The sequence below is a fragment of the Acipenser ruthenus genome, chromosome 1 (genome assembly GCF_902713425.1).
Source record: "Acipenser ruthenus chromosome 1, fAciRut3.2 maternal haplotype, whole genome shotgun sequence".
Taxonomy (NCBI): Eukaryota; Metazoa; Chordata; class Actinopteri; order Acipenseriformes; family Acipenseridae; genus Acipenser; species Acipenser ruthenus.
This window is the reverse complement of record NC_081189.1, coordinates 72,767,385-72,786,495: the sequence shown is the minus strand read 5'-3', so window position 1 is coordinate 72,786,495 and position 19,111 is coordinate 72,767,385. Positions and strand designations below refer to the sequence as shown.

General features: G+C 37.1%; 3 protein-coding genes across 3 annotated transcripts; all 3 read right to left on the bottom strand.

The window, feature by feature from the left end:
• Positions 1–241: 241 nt before the first annotated feature.
• On the bottom strand, positions 242–6,419 carry LOC117420938 (oligosaccharyltransferase complex subunit ostc-like). The gene is made up of 4 exons (XM_034034718.3): positions 5,987–6,419; positions 5,485–5,578; positions 4,822–5,019; positions 242–690 (listed from the first exon to the last, which is right to left on the bottom strand). Exons 1-4 carry the CDS (start codon positions 6,123–6,125, stop codon positions 672–674), a joined length of 450 nt encoding a protein of 149 aa, XP_033890609.3. The 5' UTR covers positions 6,126–6,419; the 3' UTR covers positions 242–671.
• A 1,837-nt stretch (positions 6,420–8,256) lies between these two features.
• LOC117420967 (large ribosomal subunit protein eL34) lies at positions 8,257–11,204 on the bottom strand. Its single transcript, XM_034034783.2, has 5 exons — positions 11,130–11,204; positions 10,346–10,418; positions 10,171–10,270; positions 8,909–9,012; positions 8,257–8,383 (listed from the first exon to the last, which is right to left on the bottom strand). The coding sequence occupies exons 2-5, from the start codon at positions 10,408–10,410 to the stop codon at positions 8,299–8,301; spliced, it is 354 nt and encodes a 117-aa protein (XP_033890674.2). The 5' UTR covers positions 10,411–10,418; positions 11,130–11,204; the 3' UTR covers positions 8,257–8,298.
• A 5,143-nt stretch (positions 11,205–16,347) lies between these two features.
• Positions 16,348–19,058, bottom strand: LOC117421301 (protein phosphatase 1 regulatory subunit 15B-like). The gene is made up of 3 exons (XM_034035515.3): positions 18,814–19,058; positions 17,495–18,491; positions 16,348–16,796 (listed from the first exon to the last, which is right to left on the bottom strand). Exons 2-3 carry the CDS (start codon positions 18,470–18,472, stop codon positions 16,584–16,586), a joined length of 1,191 nt encoding a protein of 396 aa, XP_033891406.3. The 5' UTR covers positions 18,473–18,491; positions 18,814–19,058; the 3' UTR covers positions 16,348–16,583.
• Positions 19,059–19,111: the final 53 nt, after the last annotated feature.

The following is a 19,111-nucleotide window of genomic DNA, read 5'->3' as shown; positions in this document are numbered from 1 at the left end:
AAGCTCCTCATACAGTAGTATTATAAATTACATTTTAATTAACCTAATACCAATGTACTCACCTAAAATTAACTTATTTTAGTACAGAACACAATAACAAAGTATTGCAAGTAAAAATTACTTTTTCTGTTTTTCTGTACAAAAAAAACACCCCTTTACAGTACACTATATTTAGGCAACCCTTGGCTCTATTTCAAGAGTGTAGAAAATTCACAAACTTATTAAAAAAACTGTCCAAATCAACTTTTAAAATTGTGATTTAATAGCTTTTACAGCCAATATTCAAGTACATCAGGTAATATTTTAAGATGATATACTTAGATTTTACATCACAAGTGTTCAGCGCTCTCATTTTTTAGTAAATAGGCTAGTTATTTCACCAATTCCCAAAATATATTTTTAATTAATATTCATTTTACAGTTTAGTACAAACATCTGAATAGGCAAGTTAATATTAAAAATGATATATTTTGGGTTGTTCTTTTTTGGGTCTAATCAATAACTGATTTTTTGTAAGGTTTTTTCTTTTTTATACACCACTGAAATAAAGGGAACTGCATTTGTTTTCTACAGGTATCCGACAGTTGTTTCTGCTGCCTCCAAAATCTCTTCTTCACGATTCACATACTTCCAAAAACCATGTTCATGTTCATTTTCAGGAAAGGAAGTCTTCAGCCCATAAGGTATCCCCTGGAAATTTGAAAAACAAAAACAAAACAAAAAAAAAAAACATGTATCGAGGTACAAAACAAAGCAAGATTTTATATTAAATTGCATATATACAGTATTCATTGTTATCATAGCTACCCTGAATGTTTAATTGACTTACATCAAATGTTTCATTCAGTACGTTTACATGGCACAAGTATTCAGAATATGAAGTATTTGGAATATTAGAATATTCTGAATGCTCTGTATACATGCAGGCAGAATTCTCCTATTCCTTTCATATTCCATGTTTACATGGTAAACAGAATATTCCTTTTATGCCACTAACGCAAGCGTACCTTGTTTCCCACTGCAAACCAAAAGAGTGCTGATTGTAGAATAGTTTGTTGTTTACTGTAAAGAGCTGGTGGTGTTGGCGTATATTTCTGTTATTTGTTTTTTCAGATATGGATTCTGGTATTTTGAGATTGTGTAGATACTTGTGGGTCTTAATTCAGTGCAATGTGTTCACGCAGACATGCACACTTATGTCTTTATTAATACAACAAGGAGACAGATTGAAGATGAGTTGCCCATTTAGCCAAACACATTGTCAACAGCGCCTAAGGTAAACAAATGTCCAGTAGAATAACCAGAGTAAATAACTAAAGCAAATACTGTGTGTGTGTATTTATATATATATATATATATATATATATATATATATACTGCCGTGAAAAAGTATTTGCCCCGTCTGATTTTCTGCATTTTTGCACATTTTTCACATTGTATTTGGTCAGATTTTTTTTGTGGGTTGTAGTAGTATATAGAGAGAGTCTGAGAGAAAAAAATGACACCAGTTTGGTGCTTCTTTCATTTGTTTGGTGTGCAAGGTAATCAAACATGCAATCTTCAGGTGTGAAAAAGTTATTGCCCCCCCCTAGTTAACTCAACCCAATTAAAGGGATAATTAGGGTCAGCTGTTTGACTAATTTGGTCTGATTTGGGCCAGCCATGCCCAATATAAATCTGACTAACTTTGGCCCTTACCATCAGAGTGAAGTTGTCAGCATACAGGTTCTATAGGCACATCATGCCACGAACAAAAGAAATTCCTAAAGACATCCTGAAAAAAAGTTGTTGATGCCTATCAGTCTGGAAAGGGTTACAAAGCCATTTCTAAGGCTCTGGGGCTCCACCGAACCACAGTCAGAGCCATATTGTCCAAATGGAGAAAGTTTGGGACAGTAGTGAATCTTCCCAGGAGTGGCTGTCCTGCCAAAATCTCTCAAGAGCAAGGCGTAAAATCGTCCAGGAAGTCACAAAGAACCCTAGAACAACATCCAGGGATCTGCAGGCCTCTCTCGCCTCGGCTAAGGTCAGTGTTCATGACTCCACCATCAGAAAGACACTGGGCAAAAATGGGATTCATGGCAGAGTAGCAAGGCAGAAACCATTGCTCACTAAGAAGAACATGAATGCTTGTCTCAAATGTACCAAAAAGCACCTGGATGATCCTCAAGAGTTCTTGGAAAAATGTTCTATGGACAGATGAGTCAAAAGTGTAACTTTTTGGCCGACATGGGCCCCTGTTATGTCTGGCGAAAACCAAACACTGCATTCCACAGTAAGAACCTCATACCAACGGTCAAGCATGGTGGTGGTAGTGTCATGGTTTGGGGATGCTTTGCTGCATCAGGACCTGGACGCCTTGCCATCATTGAAGGAACCATGAATTCTGCTCTGTATCAGAGAATTCTACAGGAGAATGTCAGGCCATCCATCCGTGAGCTAAAGCTGAAGCGCAGCTGGGTCATGCAGCAAGACAATGATCCGAAACACACAAGCAAGTCCAGACCTAAACCCCATTGAGATGTTGTGGCAGGACCTGAAACTAGCAGTTCATGCTCGAAAACCCACAAATGTCACTGAGTTGAAGCAGTTCTCCATGGAGGAGTGGGCCAAAATTCCTCCACAGCGCTGTGAGAGACTAATCAATAACTACAGGAAGCGTTTGGTTGCAGTTATTGCTGCTAAAGGTGGCGTAACCAGTTATTGAGTCTAAGGGGGTGATTACTTTTTCACATGGGGGCATTGGGTGTTGCATAACTGTCTTTAATAAATAAATTAAATATGTATCAAATGTTTGTGTTATTTGTTCACTCAGGGTCCCTTTGATCTAATATTAGGTTTTGGTTGAAGATCTGATAACATTCGGTGTCAAAAATATGCAAAAATCCTGAAAATCAGACGGGGCAAATACTTTTTCATGGCACTGTATATATTATATATATACACACACACACACACACAATATAAATATATACATACATTTTATATAAATATAATTGTCATTACATCCAGTTGTTTTTTCAAAGCGCATTTGATTGAATTTCTGTTAGAGAGCTGTAATTGTATATATATATATATATATATATATATATATATATATATATATATATATATATATATATATATATATATATATATATATAATAACAACAAATAAATGTATGCTGTTTTAAAATTTAGATATATAATTTCCAGATCTAGCATGCATGGATATTTGTTTTCTGTATATTCTTTTGTACTCAAACTGTAAGAGCAATTTATACTGTATCTATACCGCGTCCCGATACCTACTGGTGAGTAGCACTTTAGAAACTTTTAAAAATAAATAAATACAACTAAAACAAATAAATATTATGTATGTGATGGCTAATATATTATAATTTGATGACATACTGATAAAATGTTTTCCTTCAGTCTCGTCAGTCAACTGGTCAGGGTAACTTGCTTCTACAAATCCGATGTCCACACCACGCCGGTGTGGAAAGTGCACCCTTTACATAATAAATATATTTTTCCTTTTTGTTTTGTATTTTTGCTACTTACTGGTTATATACAGTGCTACACTTAATAAAACATTAAGATTTTTATACACTTATCGTCAATTTTGTAATACAAGTAAAAACGTTGTATGAATAAACACACCTACAGCAAAAGTACAGATGTGGGAAAAGCTTGCAAAGAGGAAAGTGTACAGCATGTGCTTGTTTCTTTTTCTAGTTTTAAAATGTGACACACAAGGTTTTTTCCATCGTCTCCCCTTACATCAAATGATGCACACATGTTAAGGCACACTGCTGCACTGAAGGGGTGCACTCTCATGGGATGCACTTTCGCATGCCACACTGGGTCAGTGAAACGAGCGGCCGATTACCCAGTATGTCATTCATAAGGTTGAAGTAAGGACAAATTGATAGATTCACCCCACTCCTGTGTTTGTTTTTTGTTTTTTTTGCTTTATAGGATTGTGCTTTTAAAACTTTACATCGATGAAGACCATGATCCACAGTTCTCTCAAATACCTCTTCATGATTTTTTCTACCATCCTTTTAAACACTTCTACACATCTCTATTTCTTGCCATCAAGCTGTTTTACGACTTTAAAATCCTTAATAAAAGTGATGTCTCCTCATCAGACCAAAAGCAGCTGCATTTTCTCGCATGTGCCGTCATGTTTACTGCTGTGAGTATTTGTTATTGTGCGTGTCTGTTGTGGGTTACGCTTCATAGTCGGAATATGCTGTTTACATGGCTTTATATACCACTAGTATTCTGCATACTAGTGGAATATGCAACCTCCAATATTCCAAATATACAGAGGTGGAATATTGCTCTTCATAGTCCGAATATGCTGTTTACATGGTGGAATATATAGTCTGATTATTCAGTATTCCGAATACCGGTGGAACATTACTGGCCATGTAAATGCACTGAATGATCCTGAAGTCTTGTGGGTAGCCGATCAGGTACTGGAGCTATTCCATGAAAATGTGGTATTTGTTACATTGGATAAGTCATCAATATCAGACTACTGGCAAAACATTTTGATGATCAAACTTATATAGTGTATTAGGATATACCCATCACAATACAAATCTTGACATTACTCTAATATTTCTCCCTCATTCTATATATTTAGGGTGGTCTTAATCAAAGTTCAGCCTAGTGTCCACATCATAAAAGAAAACACATCAATAATTAAATGGATGCTAACAGAAGCTGTAGAAACAAGGCATTTTTAGTATGGTTCTCTGAACAAGTACAATCTACTACAAATGTTTTGCTATTTTTACACTGACAAATAAATTACAAAAAAAAACTTACGGCAGCTTCATCCTCATAAATACTCTGGCCATGAAAAAACTGAGCAAGACGCTGACAAATCCGATGAACAGAAGCAGGAATCTGTTTAGCTTTGGAATGTTTGGTGCATTGGAACGGTCCAGTATTATAAACCCAAGCCCTCCCATTGTGAACAGAAAACTGGAAGCAAGGCCTTCCATGATGTACTGCCCATTCACTCTGAAAGAAAACATTTAAAACTATATTAGTTCCAAGCAATATGAACAAAAAGGTCACTTGACCTCAAGAAATACATTCAAATTGGTCCCTCTAAAACATAAACAGGACTAAAAAGAACCAACATTTTCTTTCTATCCATCTTCAGTACCTAGTTCTTTAATGGTCTTTTAATGTCCAAATGAACTGGTATCTAGTGCAGAAAAGAGTTGCAACAAACTAAACAATAATGTACCTAATGCTGTTTAAAGCCTGTTGCAATGATATAAGTATATGTATATTTACTTGATTAGTTAAACCACACATCTGATTATTATTATTTTCTATAAAGAGAAGCAGTCAACTCTGTAACCTCTGGCTGTCATCATGTAGCAATTCCACCAGACACCTGAACTGTGCCTAAAGAAGTGCATTCACATACTATTGTATAAGCTTGTGTAGAGTGTAGTAGGTACAGTATTGTCATACCTGTACGCCAAAAAGGCTACTGGTCTCTGGTGACCATGTTCGTCAGTCATAGAGCCAACACTTGGGGGTTCCACAATTACATCGTAAATGATTCCTATAAAAGATTAAGTTTCACTTATGTACAAAAATGTATTGATACAAAAATAAATAAATAAATAAAACCTGTAAATATTTACATCTCATTAGGACTCACGTGTTCTGGAAAAGAATCACAACCCAGTCTGCAGAGATGTCAATTTAAGAGGTGACTAACTACACATCATTAGTTTTTACATTAACATTGCATACTTCTAGCGTTCATTATATACGGCAATTTTCCAATTAATAAATTTATTTGTAAATTCGTTATCGTACAGCATTTAACTAAATACCTCAGTTCGTCCCCTTACGTACACTTAATACATGACAATATTATGCATTATTGCTTTTTATCTCAATGTTTACTTTTGCAGAAATCAGATTCTTTAATTTTGTTTTGTTTTCATTTGAGCTGCATACTCACCCCCTGTGATGAGAAAGTACGAGACAATAACTAAAGCATAAACAGTCATTGCTGAGGGCATATGGAGCCAAGACGGCTTTTTCAGTTTTAAATTGGCGCATTCCAGCACCGTGAAGGGAATCCCGTACATGGTCTCCATTTAAAAAATTGTAATAAAACTGATACAAGAGATACAGCCAGACTTCTTTCCCTCAGCAGACCCACAGCACTCGGCCACGTAACAAGTCAATCCGGCGTGTCCCGGAAGTAGAGGTAAACTGGTGGTTGGTTTTCCTAAAAATAACAATTGTTGTTAAAATGTTTTGATAAAAAACTGTCAATATTAATATAAGCATTACAGGTGTATTTCAATTTTCAAAACCAATAGCACGACACAGAAAGCATGCTTTGGCATTCACATTTTATACACTAGACAGGACCTTTTGTTTCTGACGCGGATAAATCAGCGCTAGCCCGCTCTGTGTTTACCATTTTGGTTCAAATTTACAAACCAGTTTCACAATGCTGGTTCTACATTGGAGCCACAATGGCGTAATTAATCTTAATTCAACGGATGGGATGGTTTTTCAATGGGATTCGTTTCTTTACCACTAACTCACTTCTGCGGTCAATTTTTTCAGTGAAATGTGCTCGCTCATTAGCATCCTCAGAAACCGTTCAGAATTGCGCTGTAATTGAAATTATAATGATAATTATAAGCATAATAAGCCCTTTTGTTTACCACCGGTTCATCCAAAAAGTAAATAGTGAAAGGGATATTCAACTGGTTCCACAGGCCCTAATTGGCACTAAGTTTATACTACTTTACCTGTTATAGTGATAATCTGAGTGTGAAGCCAGATGTAGCTGTACACTGGGGGAGGGGGAGGGAGAGGGGCAGTCTTCTCAGCAGGTTCTCTTCTCATCATAGCCCCATCTATTCATAACATTCCTTTTCCTAGATAACTGACCCTCTCTCCGTTTTTATTTTTTTGAATGTATTTTTTCCAGGTCATGTCAAGAAGACAGTCTGTATGATATAGAACCCCCTTGCCAACGCTGCAATACAAAACTAGTGCTATTACTAGCATGAACGTGTAGATCCCAATGATGTACACCTACAGTAGGTACAGAACAGAACATAAGAAATAGCCATGCATGGTTTAAAAAAACTGGACAAACGACTCACAAGTAGCCTTCAGTAGGCAATCCCACAGATGTCAGTACCATGAAAAATGTATGCACTGTATGCAGAATCTTGAGTAAGGTATTGCAACAAATATATCTAGTTTTAAAAGCATGCTCTTTTTTATTAAACCAATCCGAAGTCCAGAAGTCACGCAAAAGCAGGTTTCTGTGCACATGGATCAAACTGTAAACGTGGCACACAGACGTCTCCATACACCCTGAGATTCTGATATACAGTATCTACAGATAGTGCTTACCACATTTCAATGAGCAGTTTTAGGAACAATTTATGAACAAAAATCCTGTACACTAGTATTACAATACTTTTAATTTCTGCAAATATACCCTATGGTAGTTGTATTAAATGTGAAACTTCCATTCACATCCTGCCTTACATTCCCTTATCCTTTGTTTACCCACCATATAGGAAGTGATACAAAAAAAAAAAAGTGCTTGCTAACATACAAGTGGCTAATTACACATACCCCAATGCGCATTGACCTTTGACAAAATAAAGTTAACCAGTACTCCCAGTATTAATTGGGGGAGTCATTGAAAATGTAAATTCTATGACACAAGGAGCAGCAGGACCATGCCTATTATACAGCAAAAACTGCCTTGGGGATTGGAATCAAACAAGGTCTGCTTACTGATAGTGCATGCAAAAAGGCCTCACTCTCCCTGCCATGTCGGGTCTGTTGCTTAATTTTAAATGGGGCCACCCACCTGAACAATTATGAAGCACAAGGTGTGACAGTTGCATATGCTCAACTTCAATAGTCGTATATTGTATTGGGACTGTAAACTTTACTTAAGTTAAATTCCTCCAAAAAAATGTAAATAAAAACATCCCTCTTGAATATTAAATCTTTTAATAGACCCGACTTTGGTTTTAAAAAAGAAAGTATATCCACATTTTCAAAGTGGATGGTAAGCACATGGCTACAAATAATTACTAAGCTTAAATTAAGTAGCTTCCATGCAAAAAGACAAAACTTCAATGTCAATTTAATGATAAATCAACATGTGTAGAACATCTGAAAAGCCAAGGCATAGTTTCACTAACAAGCAGGCTTATTCAACAAAGACACAGGACTTAATCCTCTTTTTTTATTCATTTATTGTGATGGTACAAAATCAAACATTTATTTCGTTTTTTGGCTTTGTGCCTGTGCCTTCAGTACTTTGACAACAATCTTCTGCTCTTCAATAAGGAAAGCACGCTTGATTCTAGGAGGAAAAAAAAAAGCAGTGGTTAAAAACATGTTCCACACATTCACACACAGCCCCAAACTTGTTTTTAAGCTTCAAGGTATACTTTAAAAACAGGAATATACTATTTCCACCCGCACCCCCATTCCCAGTAACAAATACCAAATTCCATTGTTTCAGGTTTCATGACATGTTTTCAGAATGTGCACAAAAGCATTTCATATTTTGAATAGCAGAATATACTTCTTGTTCAGAAAATGTAATGCAAATACTGCTCACTGTGAATCAATATTTTCTTAAGATTTTAGACATGGTTATGTGCAAACCTTAAGTCTCAATACTTGCACTTACATAAAAACAAATAAAATGCACCATTCACAAAATAGGTTCTACCTGTATTTATCCTGAACAATGGAAACCATTGTCCATTAGAAAGCCTTAGTAAATCCCTTGCCAGGCCAGAGCATTTCATTCCAGATGAAGCAAACCTAAAAGTTGCATCCGCCCCACCCACAAAATGCGTACACATGCTAGTCTGCTTACCTGTCACGCAAACATTTAGCGCACATGGAACCACCATAAGCTCTGCTGACATGCTTCTTTGTCTTTGAAAGCCTCATCAGGACCTTGGGTCTGACAGCACGCACCTGAAGAGAAAGCATTGTAAAAATTACATTTGTACATGAAATTGAACGGCATTGTCAAAAAATAAATCCACACATTATGGCAATTGCCAAGAACTTAAACAAGCTTTCCAGAAATGGAAAAAGTAACAAAATGTTATTAACATCCATCCCTCCCTGTGTTCAATGTGACTTACAGTATATACATAACATGCTAAAGAATTGTCTTACCAAATCACAATAGGGTAAGTATAGATGAGAAAATGAAAACACAACATCGTTCATACATTTGTCAACGGGATAAAAGTCAGAGTGGCACCACATTATCGTCTAAAGTCATGTTATACAGTACGGTCTTAGTTCATTCCTTCAAGCTTCAAACAGACAAATGTTGGCTTATGCCACCATTGATAAAATCATAAATGACCTTGCAATCATAATTAGAGATGTGTAACTAGAAAGTAAATTGGAAAACTAAGGTATTCAGATGTTACACATGAAATTCTGTTGTAATTTACAGCCATTGTAAAAAGTTTATTGCAGTTAGCAGATATGAACTTGAGATTTGCCAATTCGCTTTTAACATTAAGTTTTCAAAAGATGCCCTTCCAAATATTCTGCACATCTTAGCCCAGGCTCAAGAACACTACCTGAACCACCTCCCACCATTATATTTTCAAATGAACTTTGAAAATATGTTAAATGATTAACACATGACATCAGTACAGCTACATTTGTGGATAACTGAAAATTTCACTGGAAAGTTAACAAATCATATTATCCATACTATCACGTGATTAAATAATGTATTGTTACAGCAGCATTACATGCCAAACATCGATTTCATAACTGTGAGGCGTGTAAAACATTTACAATAGGGTATTACTGATTTGATGAAAAATAAGACTTCTTAACTAGTCACAGCTTTTTACACACAGTAACACTTGGCCTGTCACTTGTCAATTTTGGTGGTATATGACACGTCAATACTGAAAGGGTCTATTCCTAAAATCATGAAGCATTTAAAGTCCAGTTAAAGTGGCACTCACCCCAAACCGAACAATTCAACTCAGTCTTTCAGCCAATAGCGTGGTATTGCTTGCCAAAACAACCAACGTTGTCACTGTTTTAATGCATGACCGCAACACATATACAGGTAAAATATGGAAAACCAATACTTACACCACGGAGTCTTCCGGGGCAGATGCCACAGGCAGACTTGGGGGCTTTGCCAACCTTCTTGGTGTAGAGATACACAATCCGGTTACCAGGGGTTCGTGATCTGTTAAAGAGATACGTGTTTGTATTTGCCGTTTTACGCACATATTCACTTATTTTAATAATGTAATGTACTTACAGCCTAGTCTTGTTGGAGGTCGTGTTGTAGGACAACCTACGACGGTATGTCAGGCGCTGAACCATGTTTAAACCTGAAACAAAGTTTAGATCATCATACAGTATTTCCGTAATAAAGATTTTTCGCATTTAACTTGCACCACTATCTATACATGGTCTCATCGACACAGATTATTTACTTATAAATTCCACTTACCCCATCACTTATAATTAATTACCGATACAGTACTTTTGTCAAAGTAATGCAAATAAACGCATCGCTGTTTTTGAGACCTCGTGAAATGCTGCGTCTGTCCGAGAGACGAGCAAAATATTTTTTTTTGTAACGTGATTGTTCTTCGTTAACAGAAGTTTCAGTTTGCGGTCCTAATTGTAGTTGCCCGATATATCTCCAACATGTCTCTATCCCTTTGTATTTGAGCGTATTACCATATTTTCCATCAACTAGCATAAAACATACAGTAAACCCAGTTACTAGTACCTAGAGCACCCACTAGCTTTGTTAAAAAGTCGATCCATTGAAATAATACAATAAATACGCAAACATAAGAGAAATGTTTTTTGTGGCCTACGTTATTTATGGCTTGGGAGCCCCTCTCGCATGAACCAGCTTTTAACCGAAGTATCCCAAATGTAATTCAAACAATATAACAAGAAATGTGCCTGTAACACTTCATAGATACGGATTTCATAAAAAACGAATGTAGCGGGATTCATTTTAATAACAGATTAAACAGGATTTTTCACATTTAAAACCTCCCGGAGGTTCAACCACACTGCCATACCTGGAGCCGACGTAACCGGAAGAGAAAGAACGAGAGCGAGGGTGAGAGTTGAAGATATCGCCCATCCGGAAATAGAACGACATAATAGACGCCATCTTGTACGGCGAGTGGAAGCGTTTCTTCAGTACACATCCAGCACACGTCCATGCATGTCGACATTAAATTATCAAAATAAGGGAGATATTGTGCGGTGTCCGAAGAAAATAATTAACGAACAGACACTTTACCAAAGATGTCAAATGTGTAGATAAACACAATGGATAAGCTTTCATTTAGTAACATTTTGAGAGACTGCGCTTAGTTGTATTTTAAGTTAAAACTGTATATGATTTTTAGATAGATATGTAGGAAACATATTTTAAAGTGTGTTTATTTTGTTTTTACATTCAGTGTGACGTGTTTGGGATGGGCCCATCTAGACTGCAGTTCCAAGCATGAAGAATCAGAGGACTTTACGAAAGAAAAAAATCACTACACCTGTAATAAGTGCTGCTAGAGTTCAGTCTAGGGGTGTGCCAAATCTGTAGTATATACAAAAACGATGTTTAGTTGTAGATATTTGTTAAATTATAAATATTGTTTCTCTTGTTTGTCCTCATTCTATTATAGCACACTGTGCACATGCAGTGTATAAAAGAGTATTTTAAATGGAAGCACACTGCAGGCACCTCTGAAACACCCATCAGCTACTTTTTGACAGGAGTAGAAACATGTACATGCAGTAGAAATTGTTTAAATACAAATGTACCGCTTTTTGACAATAGCAAAATACTGATCAGAAACTGGTATGTGCATGAAAACTTTAAATGTAAACGTACCAATTTTTGACAGCAGTAAAACACTTATCAGAAACTTATGCACATAAACAATGTTTCAAATATACATTTATTTTTACTTGTTTGGATTTTTGTGTTACCTTATTGGTATCCTTAAAGTAGATAATTTTATTTATAAACATACATTTCTAGTTGGCTTTTTTTGGTGGGTGCTAATATGTGTTGCAGATGATAGATGCATCTTTTGTTGGTGGATGCTATAGAGCAGGGTTTCCCAATCCTGGTCCTGGGGACCCACTGGTTTTAATTCCAGCTGAGCTCTCAATTACTTAACTAGACCCTTAATTGAACTGATAATTTGCTTAATTCAACCTTTTTAATTTTTTTCAACTTTAACAGTTGCAGAGTTCAAGTTAGCTATACCATTTTATAAGTAACTTGAACTGCAACTGTAAGAGCTGAAAACAATTAAAAAGGGACCAGAGTAGAGAACCACTGATATAGAAAACAATTGTACACCTTCAGTACAGTGTATACAGGACTCCAGATGAATATTATAATAATAACCTTTCAAATCAGCAAAAAATGTGTGAAAATGGCACATGTTAGATTTTGATAAAACATTGCACACACCTGGATAAAGTTACGTTAGGAAAAATGCTGTGTAGCTATCTACTCTAGTTTCTGATATATGGTAGGTTAAACTTCAACAAGTAACAATCTTGTGGTCTGTGAGTGAACTGCAGGTGTTCCTGTAATATTGAGTCTATTCCTAGGCTATGTGGGTGTTTGAAAAGTGATAATCACCTACACTACCTTTCGCACAGTGCCTTAAAGTTATGCCTTTACACAACACTATCTGAAACGTTCCATGTTGCTGGTACACCTTCACTTTTTATTTTTTTTTCTTCAAATTAGTGTCTCCCTACCCCCAACACTATACATCCCTTTTTGTCCAATTGTTTTCACTATTAATCTATATGTGCCTGTTTTGTGAATACTTTTTCAATTGCTTCAAAACAATTACACCTGATTCGGGCAAGGCAGGGCTCACAGTTTAGTTACAGTGGGTATCATTATTAGTTCATAATATCGTAAAATACATACATTACTGTTACAAATATTTCAAATGTTCCGATTCAGAGCCATCCCGCCTCGCGCCGTGTCTGGCTCCCTGTAAAATGATAACGCAGTTCTGGTAATGAATGAACGAATGAATGATTTAGAGCCCCCTTCAGTTCCTGTTTGGTAACAACAACAATGCTTGATCCTTAGTACTGTACTAAATCTGGGGATCAGCTAGTCTCCAACTTTGTTCCGTTTGTTTTTTCGATGCAATTGGTACTAATTTAGTACGCAGCTGGGGATGATCCCGAGATAGTACCGTACTAGCTAGTACGCAACTTAGTACACAGCTCCGTACTAACTCTGCAAGTTCGTTGCAATTGACCCGCAGTGACTACCTGAGTTAATAGTCATAGTAAATAGCAAAAATAGGTAGTAACCAGAAACAAAACCTCCTAAATCGTAAAACAGATGAGATTCAAAATACAAACAACTGAACAGGTAATTCAACTTCTGTGACTAAAATACACATTTCAGTTCAGCGTCTAAACAATTTTCCACGTATAACTTTTTAACATCTAAAATTGTATTCAGTGAAAATGTATAACTGATGTTGTATTAATACTTTTAATATTAAAATACACAGCCAATTAACTAATCTTTCAGGGATCATGGTAACAACGAAACTATCCAAAGGAAAAGTGCACATGTAGTTTTAAAACATTTTATACAATCAATAACAATAGTATTTCTGTACAATTGCTGGTCTTGTAATTTGGCAAATTATTTTTCTTTGCACCTGATATGCAGCTTTTACTTAGAAAGCTAAATCATTTAGCATGCTGTAAATTTACATGCTCAATTAATGTGAACTTGCAGTTCTTCATTGATAATTTAATATTTACCGTAGTGTTGAACTCTTCAGTTCAAAATTCTATCTGGCTCTCGTTAGAAAAAACGTTGAAATGTATGCATGTGGTGTACCGTTAACATACAAATAATAACCTGAATACATAATTACATAATAGGGCCTTGCTTTCCTCCAGTACAAAATAATGAAGAAAAAAAGGTTTCTGTCCCAGAGCAAGTGAGGAGCATAGCAATACCCAGATTATGCAGCAGAGCAACACCTTTGCAAATCAGACTTAGTAAAAAAATAGGCAATGTACTAGAATTAGCTGAAATATAAATGTACCACTTCTGCAGCACTGAAACACCTGTCAGAAACTTTAAAAGTACTTGAAATACAAACATACCAGTTTTTGACTGCAGAAAAACACCCATCAGAAATTGGTACATGTCATTAAAGTACTTGAAATATGGGGGCCTCCCGAGTGGCGCATCCAGTAAAGGCGCTCCACGTGAGGACGGGCGCTCCCAAGGGGCGGCGCACAATTGGCCGAGCGTCGCCCGGGGGGAGGGTTAGGTCAGTCAGGGTGTCCTCGGCTCACCGCGCACTAGCGACCCCTGTAGTCTGGCCGGGCGCCTGCGGGCTTGCCTGTAAGCTGCCCGAGAGCTGCGTTGTCCTCCGACGCTGTAGCTCTTGGGTGGCTGCATGGTGAGTCTGCAGTGTGAAAAAAAACGGTCGGCTTGACGGCACACACTTCGGAGGACAGCGTGTATTCATCTTCGCCCTCCCGAGTCAGCGCAGGGGTGGTAGCGGTGAGCCGACCGTAATAAATAATTGGCCATTCCAAATTGGGAGAAAATAATAAAAAATAATTGACTAAATTAAAAAAAAAAAATAAAGTACTTGAAATATAAATTCACTTATTTTTAACAACAGCAAAACACTTATGATAAACCGGTATGCAGATGTAAAGAGATATAACAGTTTTACAGCAGTACAACAGCCACCAGATCTATTTGTTACACATACCAAAATATGACAACATACCATTTCTTGACGTTACACAGGTCATGTTTTGGTACGCATACCGAGGATATACCATTTTGTGACATTACACTGGTGTAGTGTTAGAAAGTGGTACACAAACCAAAAGCTGACCTGTGTAATGTCAGAAAGTAGTACTTTGTCAGATTTTGGTACATGTGCAATCAATTGTGATCTGATAGGTGTTTCGCTAATGTGAAAAGGAGGTACATTTTTTCACTTTCTAATGAGTGTTTTGCAGCTGTGCATAAGTGGTACATGCTTATTTAACCCTTTCAGTACCAAGCAAGTTTTTGTTTGGCTGAGATAGTTTCTTTTATTTGTGTAAACTGCGACAGGCTGCTCTGGAAAACACTGTATTCATAGTTATCTGTGCAGGTAACGATCAACGCTGCTAAGAATGCTTCGGAGAGAAGATGAAAGGCATTTGTATCGGGTGAAGATGAAAGGCATTTGTATCGGGTGAAATTCTCATGTTTCTTCCACTGAACGCACATATGACTTTGTGAGGTTTATCAGTAAGGGTTTTTCGTCTTGTATTTTAATTTTCTTGCTCTTTTAAAAACGTTTGTTTAAATTCATGTTATTGGTGTGAATTTCTTTGGAATTGTCCATATCTTTGTTACTATTATCTGCTTTGCAGTGCTTGTTGTAATTACTGATAAAATGGCAGATGTTGACATTAAGTGGCACGGCACAGCACACTGGAGAAGGGGATGACATATGAACAATATATTAGTCATGTTCTTACATATGAACGTAAATAATATCATAATTTATTTTTTTTCCAGTTTGTTAAGAGTCCTGCACATAATTAGTGGGGCTGGGCAAATCCCTGCTTTTAAGTGTATTTAAAGGGATTATTTTGTGTAAATTATATTGTAAGTAGCTTATTATGTTTTAAAAAAGAAATATATTGTGTTTATTTAAAAAAAAAAATTGTTTGGCAGGGTGGATGGGGTTAAAGCCTAAACCGTGTGACCATATCCGAATTGATTAATATAGTATTAATTTGGAGATGGTCACATGTATAAGAACCCTCAGCTTTTGTTGTTCAAGGTGGGTGTTCAAAGAGGAGGAACGTGTGTGTGTGTGTGTGTGTGTGTGTGTGAGAGAAACAAAACAGAATGCAAAACAATTGCTACACATGCAGGAAGCACGGGGCTTGTTTGGTAGCGGTTTATGTTGTTTGATGCTCTGTGAGCATTGTTTTTGTTTAAATAAATATGCGTGTACCAGCTCTTTCACCCACAAGTACCTGTCTGCCTCTCTGTCAGCTTCCTGGTCTGGGGACGTCTTGTCACGGGCCCTCTTCTGGTATTCAGTGATAATATTTGCAATTTGCTTTATGTTGCAGAGATAAGCCCACATGTATAGAACACATATTAAATGTACATAAGGCTACTATCATTTTTATTCTATGTCCTGCTACACAACAAATAAGAAGGCTATGATGTTTAGGGCCTTTAGGACAAAACAAATATTGCGATTTAAATAATTTTATTTACATTAAATATTTTCGGAAATAAATACATCTTGTACAAAGTTAAGAATTTCAGCAACAAATACAATCAATAACAAAAATAGATACACAAAAGGTTTAAACTTATAGCAGTGCTTTTAAACAGTTATAAAACTAACTTAGGTGTTTGTTTAAACAACATTTAATTAATACATTCTAAACTGAATGGAATTTTGACCCATTGCAAATCAGAATTTTCACATAGGGTTTGACTGCAGCCTCTTCCAGACTCTCTCTCTGTGCTCCGACTGCAGGCAGCAGTCAATCTGCTCGCTAATTTGTTGGACTCTTCTCTGAAAGCGCAGGCGGTCTCTTGCCATCTCTTCCCAGCACGATCCACTCCGAGCAGCGTGATCATCAAATGCACACTCTGGCAAATGGTGCACCTGAACCACCGGACTGAATCTCACCTGAGAGAGATAGAGACGGTTATTCAAATACTGGAAAATAAAATTTAGCAGCCACTGTCTTTGTGCCTATATGTGTCTTCAAATTTTGGTTCTGCCCATATTAACTATAAAATGGGTTCCTATTTAGTGTCTACTCGTACAGTACAATAACACATTTGCATGGCAGTTAAAAACATGTACTATTGTAGTTAAACACTTGTAGTCCACAAACAGTTTAATAAAAATCTAGAGAGTATTTTGTTATGGTTTGCATTGGTGAAGTTCTTGGCAACACAGTATGCTGGTTGTTAAACTTGTTTGGTTATTCAACAGAAATAATAAAAAAATAAAAATAAAGCTTATAAATAAACAAGTTGCTAACAAACACATATTTAAAGGCAAAGTATTAAACCTGTATTTAGGACTTTGTAACTGCTTGTGTAAACAGAAGCCTGTTGCTATGGCAGCAGGCTAAAATTACATGCCATGTACTCCAAAGGAACAAGCTGACTCACTCCTCCCCAGGATTTCATACGTCATCCTCCCAGGATAGCCAACATAATGTAATAGTTTCAATTGTATTACAGACTACTATTAGCACCACACTCAGATCTGACTCAGACTCCCCTATTCTCTTGCATCAGAATTACCACTGTGTTTACATTCATCATCAAACCTAACAACACTTTAACCAACCCCCCTTCTCTTACACCCTTTACCTTTTTGTGTTTGCACTCTCTAGGCTCCTCTTTGTCGTCTTCAACCTTTGCTCCCTCGGTCTCCAGTCTCAACTCTGGTGTCTCTGTCCCCATTTCCGTCTTTTCTACCCTGGAGTCTTGCCCCATTCTACAGGGTGCTGAGAATCCCAAGGGATTATAAGGGTCATCGCTGTGGAAGAAAGATTCCCAAAGCTCCGAATTCCTTTTTGAATCCCCATTTGTTTCGGAGTCATCATCCCAATCTGACTCCTCAGAATTGTCTGACCAATCAGAATCATCATCATCCTCATCTTCCTCCACCTTATCCTCGTGCTCAGTTGCCTGAAGATCAGACTGGCTGTTCTGACCCTTGTTGAGAAATGATTCTTTTTTCACTTGTGAGGCACAGACTTTAAACACAACTGGCTGAATTTCCCAGTCACAATCAGAACCCAAGTCCAGTTCATCTTCAGAATCAGAGCTGTAACAGTCATCTTCCGAGTCTCCTTCCAGCCAATCAGAAGTGTCTTCAAGGTCAGAATCTCCATCCTCTAGCCCAGATTCCCACTGCTGCTTCTCCTCCTCCTCATATCCCCTGTGAAAATCCAACCTTACATCTTGTAGGCTGGGTCTATCTTTGCAATTTATGGACTTTCCAAAGGGATTTCCACAAAATGCAGAACTGAGATATTGGTGGGCAGCCTTCCCTGATGGGAAGAGTTTTCTTCCTGACATTAACTCCATGGCAGTCATCCAGTGGCTTACAATGTGAGAAAATGCTCCTCTAAAGAGGGAAATCGCTAGCTGGAAAGGTCGGAACACCAGTGTACTCTGGAAGTTTTCCCCAGACTTGTTTCGAGAAGGGAGGGCGACTCTCATTTCTACTGGGGAAACGGGGCTATCTCCCTCACTCTCAATCAGATTCCTGCCTGGCATGAGCACTTTCAGTGGGCAGAGATGTGAACCCAAACAGTGCCAAAGAGTGGTGTACGGAGTCATGGTCTCCAGTTAGATCATTCTGATGGAGAGGGGCAGACAGAAGGGGAAAGAGACAAGAGGGAATATTAACAAAAACATCCACAATTTTACTTTATTCTGTTATTCCACAGTTTATACCAATTTATTTTCCTCCCTGTTAAGAATTTAATATACAGAAATTACAGGCAGTGAAAGTTTTATTATTATTATTATTATTATTATTATTATTATTATTAAGGCCTAAAACTAGCCAACGTTGTTAACGTATACGATACACCGTATGCAAATATAAAACATATAATTACAAATACTTTTTTTATTATCTAAAAATATAAATAATATTTTAAAAACCTACTACTTACTACTGGTTAGCTGGTTTGAATGTGGCTCAAGCGTATTTGATAACCTCTTCCTGTTCAATGTTACGTCGCACACCTGATCAAGCTTCTTCTGGGTAAAAACTCGTTCGTCCACTCTTTCAGGCGAAAATACAATTTTCTTCTCTTTCTCTGCGTGGCTTCTCCAATGTGACATTGTAGGCTGCTAGTTGTTACTCTCATCTTGTTCAGTAAATCGTTGTAATCTGTTTTAGGCTTGGTAAAAATTGACTGCTCGGCTCCCGAAAGAGTTTTTATAGCCAACCCGTCAACGCTCTACGTC

What these genes read in the sequence shown, in the direction of transcription:
- LOC117421301 (XM_034035515.3), bottom strand. Translation starts at nt 18,472, where the DNA reads ATGACTCCGTACACCACTCTTTGGCACTGTTTGGGTTCACATCTCTGC. An exon ending in GAGAGTGCAAACACAAAAAG is followed by an intron (nt 16,797 to 17,494) that starts GTAAAGGGTGTA and finishes TATCTCTCTCAG; the next exon opens with GTGAGATTCAGTCCGGTGGT.
- LOC117420938 (XM_034034718.3), bottom strand. Translation starts at nt 6,125, where the DNA reads ATGGAGACCATGTACGGGATTCCCTTCACGGTGCTGGAATGCGCCAAT. An exon ending in GTACTTTCTCATCACAGGGG is followed by an intron (nt 5,579 to 5,986) that starts GTGAGTATGCAG and finishes AATCTTTTATAG; the next exon opens with GAATCATTTACGATGTAATT. An exon ending in GTAGCCTTTTTGGCGTACAG is followed by an intron (nt 5,020 to 5,484) that starts GTATGACAATAC and finishes GTTTTCTTTCAG; the next exon opens with AGTGAATGGGCAGTACATCA.
- LOC117420967 (XM_034034783.2), bottom strand. Translation starts at nt 10,410, where the DNA reads ATGGTTCAGCGCCTGACATACCGTCGTAGGTTGTCCTACAACACGACC. An exon ending in ACCTCCAACAAGACTAGGCT is followed by an intron (nt 10,271 to 10,345) that starts GTAAGTACATTA and finishes TCTCTTTAACAG; the next exon opens with ATCACGAACCCCTGGTAACC. An exon ending in GCCCCGGAAGACTCCGTGGT is followed by an intron (nt 9,013 to 10,170) that starts GTAAGTATTGGT and finishes CTTTCTCTTCAG; the next exon opens with GTGCGTGCTGTCAGACCCAA.